The sequence below is a fragment of the Ruditapes philippinarum genome, unplaced genomic scaffold, assembly GCF_026571515.1.
Source record: "Ruditapes philippinarum isolate M1 unplaced genomic scaffold, ASM2657151v2 ctg4809_1_1_1_1, whole genome shotgun sequence".
NCBI lineage: Eukaryota > Metazoa > Mollusca > Bivalvia > Venerida > Veneridae > Ruditapes > Ruditapes philippinarum.
In genome coordinates this window covers 21374-42085 of record NW_026854785.1, presented here as the reverse complement: position 1 = coordinate 42085, position 20712 = coordinate 21374, and the positions used below count along the sequence as shown (strand labels likewise).

The 20712-nt window shown below is 29.8% G+C and overlaps 2 protein-coding genes across 2 annotated transcripts; both read right to left on the bottom strand.

Annotated features, from left to right (window-relative positions):
- Positions 1–1744: 1744 nt before the first annotated feature.
- LOC132741064 (LHFPL tetraspan subfamily member 6 protein-like) lies at positions 1745–4936 on the bottom strand. The gene is made up of 3 exons (XM_060729148.1): positions 3773–4936; positions 2453–2551; positions 1745–2195 (listed from the first exon to the last, which is right to left on the bottom strand). Exons 1-3 carry the CDS (start codon positions 4176–4178, stop codon positions 2071–2073), a joined length of 630 nt encoding a protein of 209 aa, XP_060585131.1. The 5' UTR covers positions 4179–4936; the 3' UTR covers positions 1745–2070.
- Positions 4937–11504: 6568 nt separating this feature from the next.
- Positions 11505–16274, bottom strand: LOC132741062 (LHFPL tetraspan subfamily member 6 protein-like). Its single transcript, XM_060729147.1, has 3 exons — positions 15385–16274; positions 13978–14076; positions 11505–13423 (listed from the first exon to the last, which is right to left on the bottom strand). The coding sequence occupies exons 1-3, from the start codon at positions 15788–15790 to the stop codon at positions 13299–13301; spliced, it is 630 nt and encodes a 209-aa protein (XP_060585130.1). The 5' UTR covers positions 15791–16274; the 3' UTR covers positions 11505–13298.
- Between the last annotated feature and the right edge of the window lie 4438 nt (positions 16275–20712).

The following is a 20712-nucleotide window of genomic DNA, read 5'->3' as shown; positions in this document are numbered from 1 at the left end:
TCGAGTTTCAGAATAAAATATTTGCATTTTGTGGCTATCGTTTTATGTTTGCTTTCAATGTTTCTTGTGTGTAAGTTGCTTTAATTATGAAATTTATCTAATGTATTTATACGACATCTCTCTTTTTTACTATCCCAAACTTAAATGTATTCTGAATGTACTACTTTTTCTTGAAATAGCTAACCATTGTTTACATAAATGTACGCTAATGAAACAAATTTTTCAATTTGAATGTCTTTAGTTGTAATGATTCAGTTCTTGAAGGAAGGTATTTTTGTAATTTAAATATGATTACCACTTATTTAAGACAATAATCAAAGCATTTTTTCTAAAGTAACTTGTGACGAAAAACGTATGTTTAGTCTCTTGTCAGTTCATCATTATACACATTTTATTCAGTTAGTTTTATATAAAAATTACCTTAAATATGTTTAGAATTTAAAAAGATGACTGTCATAATACTTCACAAATACTCCATTTTATATTATAATTGTAATTGCTTTACATTCATGTCAACAAAATGTGATAAAAAAAACGTTCGCATCTTATGGTTTCACTGTTTTTTTCACATTATAATTATGTTAAATTATAGCCTTCCTTGTAATTGCAGTTCGACCAGGTACAAGGGCTGACAATTACAGTTTGTGAGCACGATACTTACACAATTTCTAAATCAAATACAAAGACATTTGCGTTTTGCTTAACTGTTAACCAGTTTGGGCATAATTAATGGGCTATTTCGGTAATTAACAATTATTTTTTAGTTTTCAGGGTTGTCTTTCTGTGTTAATCATTTTAATACGTAATGTGTTGTAGATTGAGTATAGATTAAGCCGGTGCAATAATGTTCGCGTGATTTTTTCATTATCTCTAAACAACAGACACGGTGTTTTTGTGACTAAATCAACGGTGCCATCAAACAATATGTCCCTTTTGAAAATTTAATTCAGTTGAATAATTTTGAAAACGTTTTAAAAGGTTTAGATCATGGTAATTACGTATATAAAATCAAAAGGTATGAAAACCTATTACCACGCGCATCTTACATTAAAAATCACATTTCTAAACAATTATTCTTATTTTATCTTGAATAATTGATGTCTCCGTGATACAAATCAAAGTGTTTTTAGTCTTTACTGAAAACAAAATATAACTTCAATGTTAATCCGTAAAGAAACATCAACTGCTTTTAAACCTAGAGCATCTTTATCTGGAAGTTTAAAACATAGATATCAAAACTAAAAATGTGATTCTAGGACACGATACATGAAACAAATGTTTTTTTTTTCACTATAATTGTATTAACCTTAAGCTTATTGTCGTTATTGCTCTCAAGGGAACATCCTTCCTAGAATTGATGTGTATGTTCTCTGTAAGAATTTGCTTAGCATCAGTATCGTAAAACAGATGACGTCATTGATTTATTATCAAAACCAAGCACCGATATTGTCAAACAATTTCGATAATAATTTTACTTAATTTATTAGATACACATGTAGAGTATTGTTTGTACAAATATGGAAACAAATCAGACTGCTCTGTCACTAAACCAGATTCCTTAACATTTACGTGCATATTCAATCTTGATTCACAAACTTAGCTATCGAAACTCTTCAGCGTGTCTGAATAAATATTTGCAGATTTTCATTATGCTTATGTTGTTTATTCACACCCGTAAATTAACATCACACATCTTATCCTCTTAGTAGTTCTCTGTCCCGGAACTAAATGTCTGTTAATGTACCTTTGCTCCTTCCGACATATATGTTGTTTATCATTATGTTACGGTTGTGTTATTGTGAAGGCTCTATTCCTCTTAGTAAAAGAAAGTAAGGATTGATTATGTTTGCTTCTTTTTCCGGAGACACAATAAAATGATTATTTATTTTAAAACATTTTTTTGTACAAATTTATCAACAATAAAATCAATGCACATTTATTGTTTTTTCTTCACCATTGTATATATCTGAACCTTCAATCAAACCGAGCAAAACGTTTTCAATTTGGCTGCCTCGGGCGACTTTCACAGTTTCCTCTTAGGCCTATTATGGTGAAACTTCAGGTAATAGTCTAAATTGCATAACCATGAACGACGTGTTTCCGTTTGGGAGAGTGAAAAGCGAGAGCTGAACATATCAAGGTTACACCTATGCCAGCACATGTTATATAGAAACACCAAGATAACGTACAGTCACCTGAAACGAGATTGACAAATTACACCTTCTCTTTAAATCTCAAATCTCAATGTCGTAATTTTATTCCGCATTTATCTGTTCATTGTTCTGCTCATGTTTTATTGATTTGTTTGAAAGATAAGTTCAAAAATATACATATACGAGATACACTTTATTGTTTAATATAGAAAGCACTATCTTATTCCATGTAAACACAATAACGCATTATCTTGAAAACGGGATTGAAAATCTTCTTAATGATCTCGAAAAGTTTTTACCATAATAGTAAGATTTAGAAGTGTTGCCACACGCTTGTTTCACTTCCGGGCTGTCCCAACCTTTCGGATATATGCCAACACCTGTACCTATTAATAGACCTGAAATAGAAACAGTGATCACATTTTACAGCGGTTTACGAGAGGGACATATGAGATTATAATATCACCCACAGTTTCAGTTCTATTGCTCTGATTCCTCTAACAATAAAACATGAATTCATCGATTGTGAGAATCATGAAACAAAAATGAAATGTATTGATAAACCAAATACCCAACACTGATATTCTAATCTATAACACATAGTCTTTTGTTAATTCCTACAAATTTATCTTGATTATTAATGATAACGCTTTAAAATACAAAAGACTATTGTTACTCATGCAAATAGAGACGTTTGTTTCAGCCCATGAATTCGTGTATCAGATGCAACAGGAAATAAGGGAAACAACTTATAGTTGACATAGATTTAGTGGGAGACATGTGTACAATGGCAAATGTAATCTAACAGCCAGTAAGTTTATGAAAAGTTTCATTCTAACATCTTTTTTTTTCATTTTCACCGTTTACCTATATGAAGAGAATTTACGTTAAAAGAGATTAAGAAAGATAATAAACTTAAAAGTCATTTTAGGAATATAAACAGGTGCTAGATATCTGTTGTTTGCATTCCAACTCTTCAAATATAAGATATGTTTACCTCAAGCTGTATGAGTTCCTATCTTTAGAACTATCAATTTTATCTGATAATGCAACTTTTTTTATTTTCAACGACTGCTGTAAGCGTTTAGATTGAATGAAATAATTTTTTGCCGAAGAATCGTTTTTACATGATGTAAATTTGTTTCCGAAAAGTAAATTCTAGGTTATATTGATGTCCCTCACCTGCGCCTTGTAAGATGATAGTAAACCAAAATACTATTCGACTTAAATACATATTCCAATTCCAAATACTAGTGAAATAACCTCATTTTATTTTTAAATCCAGATGAAACAAATGAAAAAATAAATGATATAGCTGTGGCCTCTTTGACATGTGTTTCAATTGATTAAGTGTGGCATATTTAAGTATATAAAATATGTAATATATGATCATGTATCTCATACTTACCAACATCAAACATACATCTTTTTTTCTCTTATACTAAATACCATCTTCGTTATTATTTATTAAAGAACAGACCTTCCATTAAAGGCCAATTCACTTAACCATGACTTGGACCTTTCTGTATTTTTTTGTCCTTTCTCCTTGTTAACTTTAAGGTTTTTGATTTGATTTGATAGGTGTTTCAATTTGTCAGGAATCATAAAAGTTGACAAACCTGAACACATTTGAAGAACTCCAGCCGTCCGTGCCACCGTTGGAATAACAACACCTTTAACACAAACACCAAACATAGCTGTCAGTGATACAAGAAGGCAGATCGAACATCCAAGCCCAACTACAAGAGAAGCTATCTGCCATGATACACTCGGAATGTCCATGAAAGTCGTGTATCTACCACATTCCAGTACAATAGAAAGTTCCTTATTTGAATCTATTGTTGGATAATTACACCTACGGAATATACCAAAATGTACAGGCACGGTTTGTTCTGATTTTCCTCTAAGCTGAATTAATAACTTTCCAGTCAACCAGTAAGGCACAAAATATCCAACACATAATATTACAGATGAAATAAAAGATGAAAACGCCCAAAATACTCCGATACCTGATAAACCAGACATATTTAAAATTCTTCCAACTAATACTTTTTACAAAGTTTATCAATGAAAAATCACTTAAAAACAACACATGTTATATAAAAGATCTATTCCAGCTTTAATTCATAATATTCATATCCTTTTTGTATAACACATATTTTTCATGCCGAAATAAGCTCATAAAAATATCTGTAATTAATTGATACATGTAGATTATTTACTAATTCAACTTAATTATGTCACATGTTAACAAGCCTTTTCCGTATAAATGTAAAAGTTGTGTGGTTTATTAAATAAATAATTATCCTCAAGTGATTTCCTCTTCAGAAATAAGCATTTTCTTCCTCCTCTATTTAACTTCTTCAATTGCTTATTGACATTCCAAAGTAGATTTTGAATGAGTGTAAATGTGAAATGCGTTTGCCAATTTTTTAATAAATTGTTCCTCTTTGACTTAATCCATTTTTCATATCATTTTTAACGTATTTCACTTTTCTATATATTTTTTTACCAAGATGACAAAATCCTTTGATAAATTGGAATCTCACTCCTGCAATATAGAAAGCATGTACAAAAATAGTATGAATATTCAATCACTTATTCCGACCAAGTATTAGGTTTAAACATTTTGTTTGAGACTTTTCTTATATTTCGATTCCTATGCTAATAAACTATACCCAAATGTACAATGTATTCTACAAACATCGCTATTTTTTGATAACATGTTAATGACAGAAAACTGAATTATTCAGACATTATATTATTATTCGTTTATCAATGATAGAAAACGTTACAATGCAGGTGGAGGTATTTTAGATACAGTAATTATTAAAATATCTTGTAAAGAAATATAGTTAAGAAGCATGGTTCAATATTAATTTTCTCACTTCTTTTTCTATGTGATTTATAGATTCAATATTGTCAACATGCATAGACTTATTTCCATTAACTATATGTTGGAATACATATTAGAATTTATACAATGCAAAAACATAATTTATTAAGATCATTCCGGTAAATAACACTAAGATATATAAGTTGACAACACTTACCGGTTATCAATAAGTAACAGATTAGGTTAATAAGGTTTATACAATATTCTTGACATAAAAATGAAGATACCTCTATACTAGAAAATACTTCTATCCATATTTGTGAAATTCAAAAAAGAATTGAATGATGTCCATCATGGGAATCTCCTTATAAAAGTGAAGTACAAATTAAACATGAACATTGAATGATGTCTTCTTGAAAATTAAAAAAAAACCTCTTCACAACAAAGATTGTAAAATTACTAAATGATATGAAAGGTTGACATGCTATGACTAATTGAGATATTGACAAAGGTTTCGTACAATATTTTGCTCATCTTTTCACATTTTGACATTTAACATGTAAGATGAAATATTTTGCAAGTTTTTATCAATCGAGTATGTATTTCCTGAATGGGACTTTGAATTGCGACCTTTGTTCCGAAAATACAAATACATCAGAAAAAGCTTAAATGCAAAGTTCAACTTAATTTTAAGTTAGAACACGTTGAACTAAATTAATAGAATATAGTTAACAAATGCCGATAAATCTTTTAAATGCAATAAGAGCATGTGAAATAAAATCAAAACTACTAATACATATTGAAACTCACAAAGAACAGTCAAAATTAGCACCTTTTTAAAACTCAAAATTAATTGACGGCAAACTAGCAAATCATCAGCATCTTCATTATTCACTATCGAATATCGAAATTTATTTCCATATATTAAATTCGTATTAATGTTAAGCCATTTCTACCATTTTGTAATGATAAACACATATTACATTTGATTGTTAACTACGTTTTATTTCAAACACTCGCGGTATTTTCCCAGTACTTCCATCAACATTCAATATTGAATTATAATTAAGTAACAGTATAGAAATAACGGTAGCGAGACTAGATAATTGTAGTTTACTCACAATGTATGTTTTATTTACATCATTATTGATCGGCAAGCATCGTAATAAGTCATGTAGATTTTATACGTTTAACGGCAGAGTCATAATCCATATTTCAAAATATTTAAGTGTGTATCCAAATAGCATAAATGCTTTATGAATTAAAATTTATAAGACACATTTTTATAGGAATAAACTTCTATAATATTTTTCGTGAAAATATTCCTGCTAGATAGAGATGTAGCTTTTAAATAAAGTAATAACTGTGCATGGACATCAACATCTGTGTACTACTGATCGATTGTCATCACAGCCTTTCATCACTTAATAGGTTACACGTCAGAATGTGAATTTCATTTTAACGAGATTCTGTTTACATCTATCTCCAAATGCTTAAACAAATATGAAAATGTCAAAAATGACTTAATTTCACAGTAAACTGTAATGTTTTAAGCAAAAACAAATTGGTATCGAATCATTTATTTCATACGAGCATTTCAATCCTCTTTTAACAAACTGTCGATGATCGGTCAGGATGTAATATATCCACTCTAACTGTAATCAGATAATGATTAACGCTAATTGCTAATTGATGTGAAATTAAGATGTTATTTAAACCTATTAAAAATATGGATATTAGGTTTAATGATACATTAACAGCGTCACTGATGCCGGGAATAAAGAAAACGCTTTTCCAGATTCGATTAAGTTAGTAAATGCTATATAGAGAGAATTTTTTCCAACGACTACAATGAATTTCGAATTGAATCTACACGAATGGAATATTCTCCTCCTCACATACATTTTTATTTTAAATTAAATTTTTCTACAGTTAATTTTTTTTTTATTGACACGTTAATGATGTTACGCATTTACGCTTTTGTATAACGCAAATTACGTCCCTTTGCATTGATATCGCACATTTGTAATATAGTTTTATTCACTTTTTCCCATGTTTCTATTGGTATCAACGTTACATAAAACATATAATGAGTACGTAATATATAACAGCGTTCTTTCTGACAAAAATATGATGTAATAAAAAGACGTTTTGCTTTGCATTCTTATGACATATACGCTTTAGAAATGAACGCAAATGGCGAAACAAGAATACAACTTCTGTACTTTCTGTCCGCTTATTTTGGCTTGATTGCGTGAAAGATACCAAATGAACAATTTTATTTTGGTCTTATTATAAAACATTTATTTACGAAGAGTTTGGCCAATATCCAAGTCAATGGGACTTGCTAATGTGTCATTCACTTCAGCCGAGTATAACATTAGCCAGGTCAATAAAGTTAGATATTACCTCAGCAAAATAAAACAATTGTATAGTTAATAACACTTATAACAATGTCTCAACTTTGAAATTGACGTAATTTAAGTTACTAATCCGCAACCATCGAAATAGGAAAAGAACGTATATACAATGTGTCATTTTATGTCATCTTCAGGGTTGTGTTTTGAAAGTTAAAATCCTTAAATATATTTTACTTATATATTTATACAATATAAATTTTGATATAACATTCATCTGTTTGATACAAATCCCATCTTGCAGCAGCAATCTTTCATGAAAATATTCCATTATTCAGTAATTGACATCTTAATAATTATATGATTCTATGTTAAATATGCGTTATTTAGAATCTAAGCAAGTGTAACATTCAATTTCTACAAAGAAATATTCAAACCTATTATGACAAACATCTTCCTATTTACAATAATACATTCGTCTTATCATGTGTTTATTTCAATAAAGAATGTTTTATCGAACAAAGCATATATTCTTTCTTGCATTAAAATCTGATAAGTTCTCTTAAGATTAAAAAAACATTACACAAATTAATGTATCAGAAAATCAGTCTGTGGTATTTATCGAAAGAAGAACATGCTGGCTTGCTTATTTCCTATTCAAATCTACAAAGAAGCCTACATACATGTAGTCTGTATCGAAATTGTGCAATGTGTTTTTAATTCAATTGTTATGTACTCAATGTAAAAAGAAAACAAGATAGTATTTTAATTATACGTTTTTATTTCAATTTTTCATCATTCGTGTACTTGAAAATGACAGTCCAGCACAATATCATAAATATTTGTGTTTTGCTCTATCCTGGAATAAGGACCCGTTAGTTGTTTTTTTGTTTTTTGTTGTTGTTGTTGTTGTTTTCTTCTTTTTTTTCTTTCTTTCTTTCTTTCTTTCTTTCTTTCATTTTTTTCTTCATTTTCTTCACAATGTTCCTGTTTATTCTTGAAGTTTGTAATGATTAGATAAATTACAAAAACCAAACTCCATTAAAGTAAAATACAGACCAGATCTTATTTCAGGCTGTGCTTTATTTTTTGAGCTTGTAACATGTTCTTCCAGGAATTACGTGCAGGAAGCCTCCCTTCTAACATTGTCTTATGATCAATAGTCTGTTTTTACCTGCAATAAATCGTATCTATGAATTGCTTTCAATATTTTTTTTGTTCTGGTGCTATTGTATTAATGAAACTAAAAATAATAAAATCTAAAATAAAAGTCTAACCGCTTACATCTGTAGTATGATCATAATAAATCTGAAAAGTTATTAAAGTATTCGCATTCTACTGCCAAGCTCTTCGTATCTTCCTCATACGCTTGATGCTATCTTCCAACTCTAGCACTGCCTCCTCCTGTTCCAGCCATTGCTGTAATGGTGTCTTAGTGTAGAAAACAAGAAAATACCGCAAATAAAAATTATTCGCTGTAAGAGGATGGGTTCGGGTAAAAATAATTCCGCCAAACGGTCCCTGTTTCCTTCGGCCGAGCTGTCAATACATTAAGTTTACCATCATTTAGCCAATTACAATCTTACAAAATACAGTTACAAATAATATCAACATAGATATAGGCCATGAGCCTTATCTCCTGCAACATGGACTCTATACTGACTGCCTATAACAATCTCAGCCTCAAAGGGTATGATCTGGAATGACTGTTATGTTTTTTTCGGATGATATAAAACATTGATACGATAGCTTATAAACATTCAAAGAAGAAAACAATACTTACAATGGTATTATGACTATCATTACTGGCAATGTTAGTTTGGGTTATTAGGTAAAAATAATAATAATAATAAAAAAATAATTGTAAGCAAATAATGATATACATTTCATAAATATCCGGTAAGGTATTCGATTCCTCTTTACAAAAAGTCCAGCCGTAATTTGTTGATAGAAATCTATATATTTTTTATAAAAAATATTTATTCCAAAAGTATAAAAATGACCAAAAGACTTGAAGCGAGGCAAATTTTTAAAACGAGGACTAGTATTTAAGATTTGGAATGTCATTTTCCACAAGCACATATCGTATAATTCTGAAGAAAAAAAAGAGAATCATTTCCGCACAAAACAAGCTATCTGATTTTGAACTACTATTCATATAACGCTAATACCCGATAGACAGACATGCATCAATATTGCATTTTTCCTGCGAGATATTTGTATTTCCCAAGAGAAGAAATTTACTAGTGCATTAGCCGCTCGAATAACTAGGCAGCCTGGATATAGACCAGTTTAGATGTATCATTTATTTGCAAAATTAAGCAACCATTACTTTACACATTCTAAAATCAAACTCCGACAATTTGTTTTCTTAAACACACATGCCTAATGTAAATAGAATTAAGGTATATAAAGGCATACTTTTATAAAATTAATGAGAGTCATATTTTTGGTCGACTCTTCGAAGAGTTTTCTACATAGAATGTCTCTATTGTATAACACACAGTCATGTATATTGCACCAAAATGACCCGAAACAAAATATTTGCTGTCATTTTACTGTTTAGCAATGATTTCTTGCGTGCGTCATTCATGTCATTAGCTCTTAAGAAAATATCTTTCATACACTCAGGTATTTTTTTAGTAATCGTTTTTTGTTGTTGTTTTTTAATTGAAACAATTAATTTGTAAACTAAAAAACAAAAGTTAAAACTAGTAAAATTAGTAAAATTAGATAAACTGCACTAGAAACCAAGCTATTTCGTTTAATACAAAATAACAAAGAACTGAATTCATACAAAAATGAATCAACTTAATTTAAAATCTATCCAATGAAAACATATTCGACAAATGCTTTAAATAGCATTGAATTCTTTGATATTCCGTTTTGTGAAAGAATGTTTGCATAGCAATAATGATGGAAAACGTTTTTTATAAACTGTTATTTAGCACTTTACATTCATTTAAACACATACTAAATGAATTGTACCAATATAAATGAAAGCAATCACTCATTTAATCTATGTTAGACAGACGTACATCAATATTGCATTTTGGCAGAAGGAATTCATGGCCGTTATTTCCCACGAGTCGTGAAAACTGGTGCTTCAAATGGTAAATGATTTTAGGCATACATGTTGCATAATCACTATCTTGTATATTCTAAGAGCAAAACCAAATGTATGCCTCTTACCTTTTTAAGTAGTTTTTTCTCTCCCTCTTAAATTGAAACTTCTTACTCATTTATGAATTGAACTGACCGTCTTTGCATTATATTTGTTCCAACTACGTTATCTCAGATTATAATGCAAGTGAAATTGAAAATGCCAATTCCAGTAGCATATAGTATGATGCTGGACAATGTGTCGCAAATTTATATGTTGTTTCTGCAATAATGCAAACTCAGTTGAATTTGCAATTCTAAATGCTTTTGAAATTAGAATAACATTCGTTTTAAAAATAATTGTGTTTTTACTTTGTTCTCTGCAGTTATTTTCTCTAATACATATCATAAGGCACATGAAATGGACAATATAACAATTTGTAAGTGAGGATCCATAGAGTTTGTCTAAATGCTTTTGAAATTAGAATAATGTTCTTGAAATTGTGTTTTTTATGATTTCTCTTTTCTTTTTTTTTTTTTTTTTTTTTTTTTTTTTTTTGGGGGGGGGGGGTATTTTCCTTTACAAATATCATAAGACACATAAACTTAACAATATAGGAATTGTAGGCGAAGATCCACAGTGTTATTAACTGTCCCTTCATATTTACATCTTAATTTGAAAAAAAATAGTTTTACATTAAGTAATACAAAACGTATATAGCCATTTTGTCAATTTTATAGACAATGCCATATTATGTATTTCATATGCCATCAACATTTTGTAATGGTGCAATCAATATGTTTAACCTTAATAAACGTTTTTAATACAGTTTTATAAGGACAATATCTCGAACAGCTGCATAAATGTTTTGATATGAGATAATTCATTAAATATACTGACAGACTATACTTTGATTTCAATATAGTACAGTCATATATGCTATAATAATTTTGCAATGAAAACATTGCAATTTATTATTGTCATTTTATCCTGGACTTATAAATTGGATAATAATTCTTGATAGTCACTATATTCATCACTATATTCAAATATCTTATATTTCCTATTATTTATATTCATGACAGTTGTTTCTAGAATAGTGATTGCCTTCTCAGGTACCTAACCTATGATGCATATCCGGGCAATAAATAACATAAAAGTTTATTTCAATTTTATATGAACTAATGAATGAATAAGTTTCATACACACATTTACCTGAAATTAATATTGCAAATAGAATAAAATACAATAATTTGGTTTTAATATTCAATAAAAAACTGATCTTGCAATGGTATAAATATAATTAATTACCACAATCTTAAATAGCACTTATTCTATAATAGCTTGTACCTATCACATTTTAGTGATTAATAGTACACACATTGGTAATTACTAAAATGACAGGCACTGAATGTGTCTCTATATAACAGTTCTTTCACTGATAGCAATATACTCAATGCTGGCGTAAAATACAGTTTGTTAATTGCTAGCAACAACAATACTTTTACATACATTCCGTATTGATTTCAGATAAATGGACAATGTAGAAAAGAAGTTAATGCTAATTGAGGAAAAACAGGGATACGTGTTTCATTCTACAAATTTAAGGGACAAAAATGGATATTGATGAAAAAACTGCTGCTGGTTATGATGGATGGGATAAGACAATGCATGTTGCATTTACAAATGCGTGCATTCTCGACAATTTGGTACCATATACTTTATTATAAGAACATTGCCTCAAGTTTATGCGTAAAGCAAAAACTAAATTAGGCATGTAAAATGAAACTCTTTCATGACATGACTTTGTTTGATAGCGTCTGATCACCAGAATAGTTCGACATTCATTTAATATTGCGTATAATTCTATGCATCAAAACGGTTAGAATTTTCGACTTACATGTAGAATGATATTGTCAAAACATATCTTCTTGTGGGTTAAATACCTATTTCAATTTCTTTTTTTATGACCTTCATAGTTTTTTTGAAAGTTAGGGGTTCGGATTCCCTGTGTATTAAAGGCTGGATCAATCATTAAATAAAAACAGAGAAAGATACGAGATGTTGTAGGCACTACCATGTGTTCGTATGCGAATAATGAAATAACGTTCAAAGAAATACCTAGGGTATATCCTGTACAAATATTGTATTAAATATATCCGGTATTTACGCACAAAAGTCGTGAAAAAATAGACCATACATTTCCAAAAAATTAATTATTGCATCTATATACATGTATTTAGTTGAAAACTAAACATTTTTCAAAAGGGTTTTGAAGAGAAATTGAGCATGTAACATTAAATATATTAAACTCATTATATGAAGAACGGAAGTTGATATAATTAAGCGGAAGTAGCAGTGTAGGACAATTAAATTAATTTTTTTTTGCATCTTTAAATTAACCTGTTTTAAAAACACTATTGTGTACTTTAGTAAGTGAGTAATTGTTTTGACCAGAGATTAATTCATCCATGTTAGCATGTACATATAACAAGCGAATTCAAATTGTGTTATTAAGAAAACTTTTTACATGTTTGATGATCATGTGTAAAACCGTGTAGAATAGATCTTTATCCCTTAAAGCAGGAATGTGATAGGATATGTAATGATCTTGTAAAGATCAATATATGGCGTCTGTTTTGATCTTTTTAAACAGTCCGCAAAAATGACTTATTTTGTGATACACATGTCCATGTGTTGTGAAACACTTTACTTCTATGTCAGTCATTTCAAAGACTTGCTTCAACATATCCAATATGATAACAATATACGAAAATCAAATTGAGATCACTTCTATGTCCTTACAATATCATTCAACATAATTTTGTTTCTCTTCCGAAGACGCATGTCTATAGCGCAGATCCGGTAATGACGTGTTTCCGTTTTGGCGCGTGAAAAGCAAGAACTGAACAAACTAAAGTAACTCCTATTCCAACAGAGGTTATATAGAAGCACCAAGACAAAGAGCAATCACCTGAAAAATAAAAAAATCTTCTCTTATAAGTTAAAGCCCACAAATGGATTTTTCAGACTACTCGTACTTGCCTAATTAATAGAATAACTGAACATTTTTAACAAGTGTTTTTCAATTCAATTCAATTCAATTCCTTTTTGTCATAATTTTTATGACCTCAATAAGTGTGTTAATGATAAAAAAACTGGCGAATTTTTTCCAGCTTTAGAAAGCCTGTAATTAATGTGTATTTACTATTATCAAATCTTAAAAAAATATCTTTGCGAATATAAAGTACACAGCTGTTTGTCGTCTGCATATAAAGTATCTGTTGCCAACCAATACATAGGTCAAAGTACAGAAAACAGCATTGATTTTTGAAAAATGAATGATACTGCCGTTTTTAAAAAGATATTATTTCGGTCGGTCTGATATTTATATGTTAATCAATGTTAAACTGTACAATCAGAAACCATTAACCCTAGATTACTATATTTCAGCTCCTAACCACTGGACTACGGATCTGCCCTGGATAAAGGGGCATCCAGTATGGAAAGTATATTATCTATATTTACCAAGACTATAAGATTTTGAACTGTTTCCGCAAGCTTGTTGAACCTCGGGGCTGTTCCAACCATTTGGATATATACCAACTCCTGCAGCCATGAGCAGACCTAAAATATAATGAACTTTTACTTCACGAGTCAATTAATCATATAAATGTAGCTCATATAAATATCAATTGTGAGCAAAATATCTTTAACATTTTTAATTCCTCTTCTTAGATCTAAAACCGGTTCTAGGGGTTTCATTTTCGGATTTGTCCGTTGAAGGTACTTTTTGGGTTTTTCATATTTATCATTTTTTAGAAATGTTCTTTTGTCACTATTGAGCTGCTTATATTTTTCTCAATAGAAATTAAACGTTATTTCTCAATGTATTACTATGGTCAGTAACTGTGCCTTTGTAACATTAATTTTGTAAAGTCTTTGTGAAGTTTTTACAGTTCTAGATTTCATGCAGTAAATAATCTGTTCAAAGAGGAGTTTGTTTATGCATGAAAAGTAATTAAATTGAATAACGGCTGTTACAGGAGGTGAAAATTACAAAAAGTACATGCGTTACAGCGAGTTATACTAAAATGATACAATATGTGTGTACAGGCAATATATTAAAATCCTAATATCATATTTCCATGAAATTGAAAACACAGAACACGATATTAAAGTATTAAGATATATTTTTCAAGAAGAAATAAACAACTTAAAAATTAGTTTTTGTTTGTTTTTTTTGTTATAAGAATCGTGAGTTTTCTGAACATCAAACGGCGTGTATGAGCATATAAAATGTAACAATTGATTTACTAGATGTAAGGCTGAAGACAGAAAAGAGTAAGGCAAAGCAGAAAAATAACTCTTCTTTTTTGTAAATCTAAATCAATAAGAATCAGAGAGAAAAATGAACGGTTAAAAGTTAGATGATAATTGAAATAAAAGTCAATGTTAGATAATAGATATTATTACACAGGGAAAAGTTTTAAAGTTCAAGGTAAACAAAAATGTCATAATTTTAATCATGTAAGCACTGTTCCATCATTGAACTTAATACAGAATATGCACATGAATGTTAACACGAAAGTATTATTTTAAACCATCAGTTAAAGTATTAAAGTTTAAACCATTATTGTATGATAATATGTTATAAAAGATATATCAAAATGATTCCTAACATGTGTTTATTCTTTAGTTAGAAAATATTGTTAATTATGATAAAGAATAAAAATTGTAATTAAAGAAAAATACCAATTTTGTTTTTTCGTACAAACAAAAATATGTCAAATATTTTAAACGTTAATGTAAATCTTAGATATTTTTGTCCATTCATTCGTCCGATTTACACTCGTGTTCTTGATTCTACAATATTTTATGAATTAATGGTTTACTCTTATCTGACAACATATGAGAAATTAAGTAAGTATGTACCTGAACATATCTGAAGAATTCCCGCCGACCGCGCTACCGTCGGAACTATAACACCATTAACACAAAGGCCACACATTGCCGTTAATGACACAAGAAGACATATACCACACGCAAACCCAATGACAAGAGTCGCTATTTTCCATGATGTGCTTGGAATGTCCGAGAAAGTCGTATATTTTCCACATTCAAGTATCATAGTAAGCTCTCCATCTTTACTTATTGCTGGATAATTACAGCGTCGGAAAATACCGAAATGTACGGGAATAGTTTGCTCAGATTTTCCACTGAATTGAAAATACATTTGTCCAGATATCCAGTATGGCAAAAAATATCCAATGCATATTAACACCGAGGAAATAAAAGACAAAAATGCCCAAAACATTCCGATTCCTGATAATCCAGACATCGTTGATTATATATCTCAAAGTATATTTCAAATTTCAATAAACAATACCGATTTACTAAACAAAAAGCGTAATCTACATCTGAAATATACATTTATTTAGCGTATGATCACACATTTACTTTAACGCCATTATTTCATATTGCAATAAAATTCAATGAAAACGTTTACTCCAAAAATAATCCGCTGTTGCTTTATATACGCTATTTAATGACATTGTTGTTTTTTCCACTTTCAGTATTAAGAATAACGTCTTTAGATTAACTGTTAAAATAAATAAATATTTTCTATAAAGATTCCACCTAAACTTTAACCATACATTCACACAGCGGGAGAACAGTTTGTGAATCAAGAAAACCAGCAAATATTTTAAACATATTTCACCACAGCAGTTGTTTCAAGCTGTTTCATTTATTATCAAGTATTCTGCTCTCGTTCTCTGATTTTTTGCAACAGCTCTCCAGTCTGTTAATCGGCTACTAGAGAGTTTTAAATTTTTCCAATAATTAACGTATACGCTTTATTCCAATACCTTTAGTATAGAATGAGTATTTGTATCCAATGTCATTTTTCCTAAAACAACGCTGATATTGATAAATAACCAAGCCATTACCTAATAGAGAATTTGCTTTTTGCATGTTTACAACTTATAATAATTATCTGTTTTTTTCCTGAAGCTCTTTTTGATTGAAATAAACTTGTTTATATGAGAATCAAATAAATAGATATAATAGCTTATCCAACATATACATATGTGCTGCATGTTCGAATTATTTATTTGATTTTTTTTATTTCATTTTAAACATAGGAGCATCCGAAATTTGGTATATTCATATAAATGTTATACATTTATATCAATGGCTATTTTGTTTTAAAGGCTTGTTAGAAATGCAAAACAAATTTTACACAATTCCTATTTTAATTTATATTATTATGATATCTTTATTTCAAAGAAGTAACTTCACATATAAAATGTATGATAAATTCAAGATTATATTTGACTAAATAAAAATAAAAAAAACTCCTTTTCCTTGAAATTAAACGCATATTGTTATGTAAGTCTCTCTACACGGCCGATGAAAGAGAGAAACTACGTTCGGTCCAGTTAAAATGACAGACAAGTTCTAAGCTAATATATGATCTGGGTTGTCGCATTCCACAATCATATTCGAACAAGAAGTGAAAACAAAAAGTCATACTGTTATGCAATGAATCGCTTTTGAATGCAGTTGATGCCGCGTGAAACTATAACGCAGACTGTACAGTTTAAAGATGTATTAGGTGAAGATAATACTTGTTCAAGTATATAACACCCGTCAATTTTTAAATACCTTTATAGTTTTTTCTGTAAACGTTGTTCATAACAAAGAACTATGTATATGTAATACCGTTGGATATACATGTAGAATAACGAGTTGTGTTTCAATCCATATATAAAACTAGGGAAACATACTAAATTAATTGTACCAAAATGAATGGAAGTTATCACTCACTTACTATCGGCTAGACAGACGTGCATTAATATTGCATTTTGGCAGCGGGAATTCACGGGCGTAATTTCCCATGAGTTTTAAAAACTGATGCTATACAAATGCCATATATCAAATAAAACTGGACACAAACCAGTTCAATTGATTGTAATTTGTTGCAATAAATATTGAATGAGTTTAATTTTGCATGACAGAGAGTCAGTTTATAATACATACAAACAATTTTTGTCTGCATTGCTCTAACTGTTGCTTTATTAGTGCCTTTTTTAGATGCAACATTTTTACGGAAAAAATGAGCGATTGAACTGGTTATAGGCAAGCATACCTACATTCAAATATGCGTAGCTGGTATAAATATATAATATATTAAACAAACGACTGTATTGAATAAGTACGCCGAAACTTTATAATGTTTTGTATATGATATTAAATTGAGTTGATGTATCAAATCTGGTCTTTATTTAGCATTATGCAATATTTAACAAACTGTCCACCGAGACAAACTGTTTATGTGACAATTGCTTTTCTCTAAACTGCTGTGTTCAAGAAAAGTCGGTTTGGTTGACCGAGATGTGTCCAAAAGAAAATGTCCAAAGATCAGCATAAAAGACCCTAGTTAAGAAACCAAGGAATATTAAGCCAGGATGTGTTTTCATGAGAAGTAAGAAACAGTGTTGAGCCTTCTTTTATGTTAATTTCTGTCAAAACATTTGAAAAACACGTTCTTTATAAAGTGGTAGTATTTAAACATAAATAAAAGTATGTTATATACTGTACATGTAATATTTTTATACAATTTAAAAGAAAAACTAAGAATCTGTATATTTTTATACAAACGCCTAAGTTATACTGAATTTTCTCTCCTACATGATCATACTCATTTCCTCTATCACACATATCATGACAGCATGTGTATAAGATTTGTCTGAGAAAAAAAATATTTTATTTTTATGAAATTGAAATATCTCGGGTTTGATTTAAATTTTAATAGCAATTTCCAGTAAATCTAATATCTTGTTATATTATGTCTTGTATATTGATATCATGCTGTAAATCTCCCATGAATAATGCAAAGTCTTTTAAAATATCAAATTTCCAAATGTTTTGAAATGACAGGCATTCAAATTCGTATTTTCAATTTTTGGGTTGTTTTCTTTTACAAGAATAACAACACAATAGAAATATTTACAGTTTTATTTTTATTCATATCGCTTATAAATGGCCTAGACAGCTCTCAAGTTGAAATTCAAACCTTAATGATTTATTAAGAAATCTGATATGAAATCTGAATAGTTATTCATAAATAACCACTTTATTATCTTTATTCTCCTCGCATTCCTAAAATGGTGGCAGTCTATCTTTTTCATTCCCTCTCCATATTTCCAAAAAAGAAAATACTTTTTTTCATTGAAATGATCTTTATCAAGGATTACAACACAATAGAATGTTTAACATTTTATTTCGATATCAATAATGCTTGCAATTGACCTAGACATATCTCAAGCTGAAATTCAAACTTTTATGATTCATAAATCCAGAAAATATGTTCCCACTCCTAAAGTGGTGGCAGGTAGAAACAGCCATTTTTAAGTTAAACTCGCGCAATATCATACGAGGGATGTTCAAGTATGAATGCAACTGGGCCAATTTTTAAAAGTGCTTAACAAACAGTGCCAAAATAATTATCTCAATCCAACAAAACTCACCACCATTTGATATAAAAAGTTTCAGCCTTTAATCCAATTTTTTAACGATTTTGCACGACTTTTTAGGTTTACTGTTCAGAAACTGGAAAATAGCCGATTCGAGATTTTTCACGTGCTTGTTATTTTCTTCAAGCAAGGTGGTTTTTTAGCCTCGGAAAAAGGAAAAAGTCACAAGGGGCAAGATCTGGCGAATAAGGAGGGTGATGAAGCTCGACAATCTTTCATGTTACAGGTATTTTCGTACAGTGGCCGCTTTTTGTGACGAAGCATTGTCATGCAACAACCTGACACCACGGAGATCATTTGCTTGATGACGGTTTTTGAAATATTTTTTATTTATAAAAGGCATTACCTTTGTAAAACTTTGCATTTACAGATTTATCCTTTGGTACGTCAATTCGAATAGCAGAACCTTGATTCGTAAGGAAAATTACATACTTGACCTTTCTAACGATCATTGTTCGATATGCTATATAAGGTCTTTGAAATCCTTTGGTTGCTTTTCATAAAAGTAAATCCACGTCTCATCGCCAGTGATGATATTTGCGAAAGATCGATTGTTGTATTTAGGGGAACTATTTCAGCAATTGTTTGGAGATTCTTACCCGAGCAAGTATTTGCTCTTTTGTAAGAAGATTGGGTATCCATCTAGCACTTATCCTCACGTCTGAGAGTTGTATGAGCGGCTCCTACAGAGGTACCAACGCATTTACCTATAAACCTTGTTAGTAGCAATCAAATCCTTTACAGTTTCAACCAATTTTGGCGAAGCTGCAGTTTTTAGAAGGCGTACATGAGGTGCATGTTTTCCATAAACATTTAATATGTCTTTCACCTGCATACTAATAATACAATGGTTCTTAAAATAGGACCGTATTTGGTCAGTGAAAGGAGAGCTTTTTCCAACCATTTTAGCTTTAGTATACGCGAGTCAATGGCGTTAACGGAGCTACTGTCAAGGCTAGACTGATTTACACATGTACTGTATCAATTGAGAGCTTACACAACGTCTATGCGAAACGTGTACATATTTCGTGCAAAACGAAATATTGGCCTAGTTTAAACACCCCTCGTATCATACCTCTTTTTTCATTAATAAAGTGTTTATCTCAGAAGAATTAAATCAACAATAATAAAATATAGATGCCTAATATCCACTACTAGCTAATTTGCAATGCGTCAACATCACAACGCCAAGAAGTACATTTTACTAAGGTGAGATCAAACTGCTTTTACTTGCAAAGGTTGATTCAGAGTTTTTTTTTCTAAATTAGGTAAATGAATTACACATATGAATTCATTTACACAGTTATATATGATTCATGAATATTAAAAAATACATTGAAATAATGAAATTTATATACATTAAACACATCAATAATTTTATACCCGGTAATGCGATAAACGCTGAACAAAATAAGAGTACCAGTAAAGTTCGGGTGTTTTCTTTTTTTTTGTAAATAATGAGAAGTCTTTCAAACGCAAATGAAATTGAAAACACGTTAGAAATGTTTATTCTCTAGTGTTACTTGGACAAATGTTTTGAACTGGATTTGCAAACAAAAAAAATTTGCTTGCACGTAGGAAACCGATGGTGATATCTTATTATCTGTGATAAAATTGTTTTTCGTCATGTTGTAATAAAATTATACATTCTTATGTATTTGAACATCTATCAGATATATTGAGGCAAAATATTTCTATAGCTATAGAACTGGAACTGGAAAAC

Coding starts and splice junctions, on each gene's coding strand:
- LOC132741064 (XM_060729148.1), bottom strand. CDS start 4,178: ATGTCTGGTTTATCAGGTATCGGAGTATTTTGGGCGTTTTCATCTTTT. Junction 2,552..3,772: donor AGTTCTTCAAATGTGTTCAG/GTTTGTCAACTT, acceptor TTTCTATTTCAG/GTCTATTAATAGGTACAGGT. Junction 2,196..2,452: donor TTCTAAATCTTACTATTATG/GTAAAAACTTTT, acceptor ATCTCGTTTCAG/GTGACTGTACGTTATCTTGG.
- LOC132741062 (XM_060729147.1), bottom strand. CDS start 15,790: ATGTCTGGATTATCAGGAATCGGAATGTTTTGGGCATTTTTGTCTTTT. Junction 14,077..15,384: donor AATTCTTCAGATATGTTCAG/GTACATACTTAC, acceptor ATTATATTTTAG/GTCTGCTCATGGCTGCAGGA. Junction 13,424..13,977: donor TTCAAAATCTTATAGTCTTG/GTAAATATAGAT, acceptor TTTATTTTTCAG/GTGATTGCTCTTTGTCTTGG.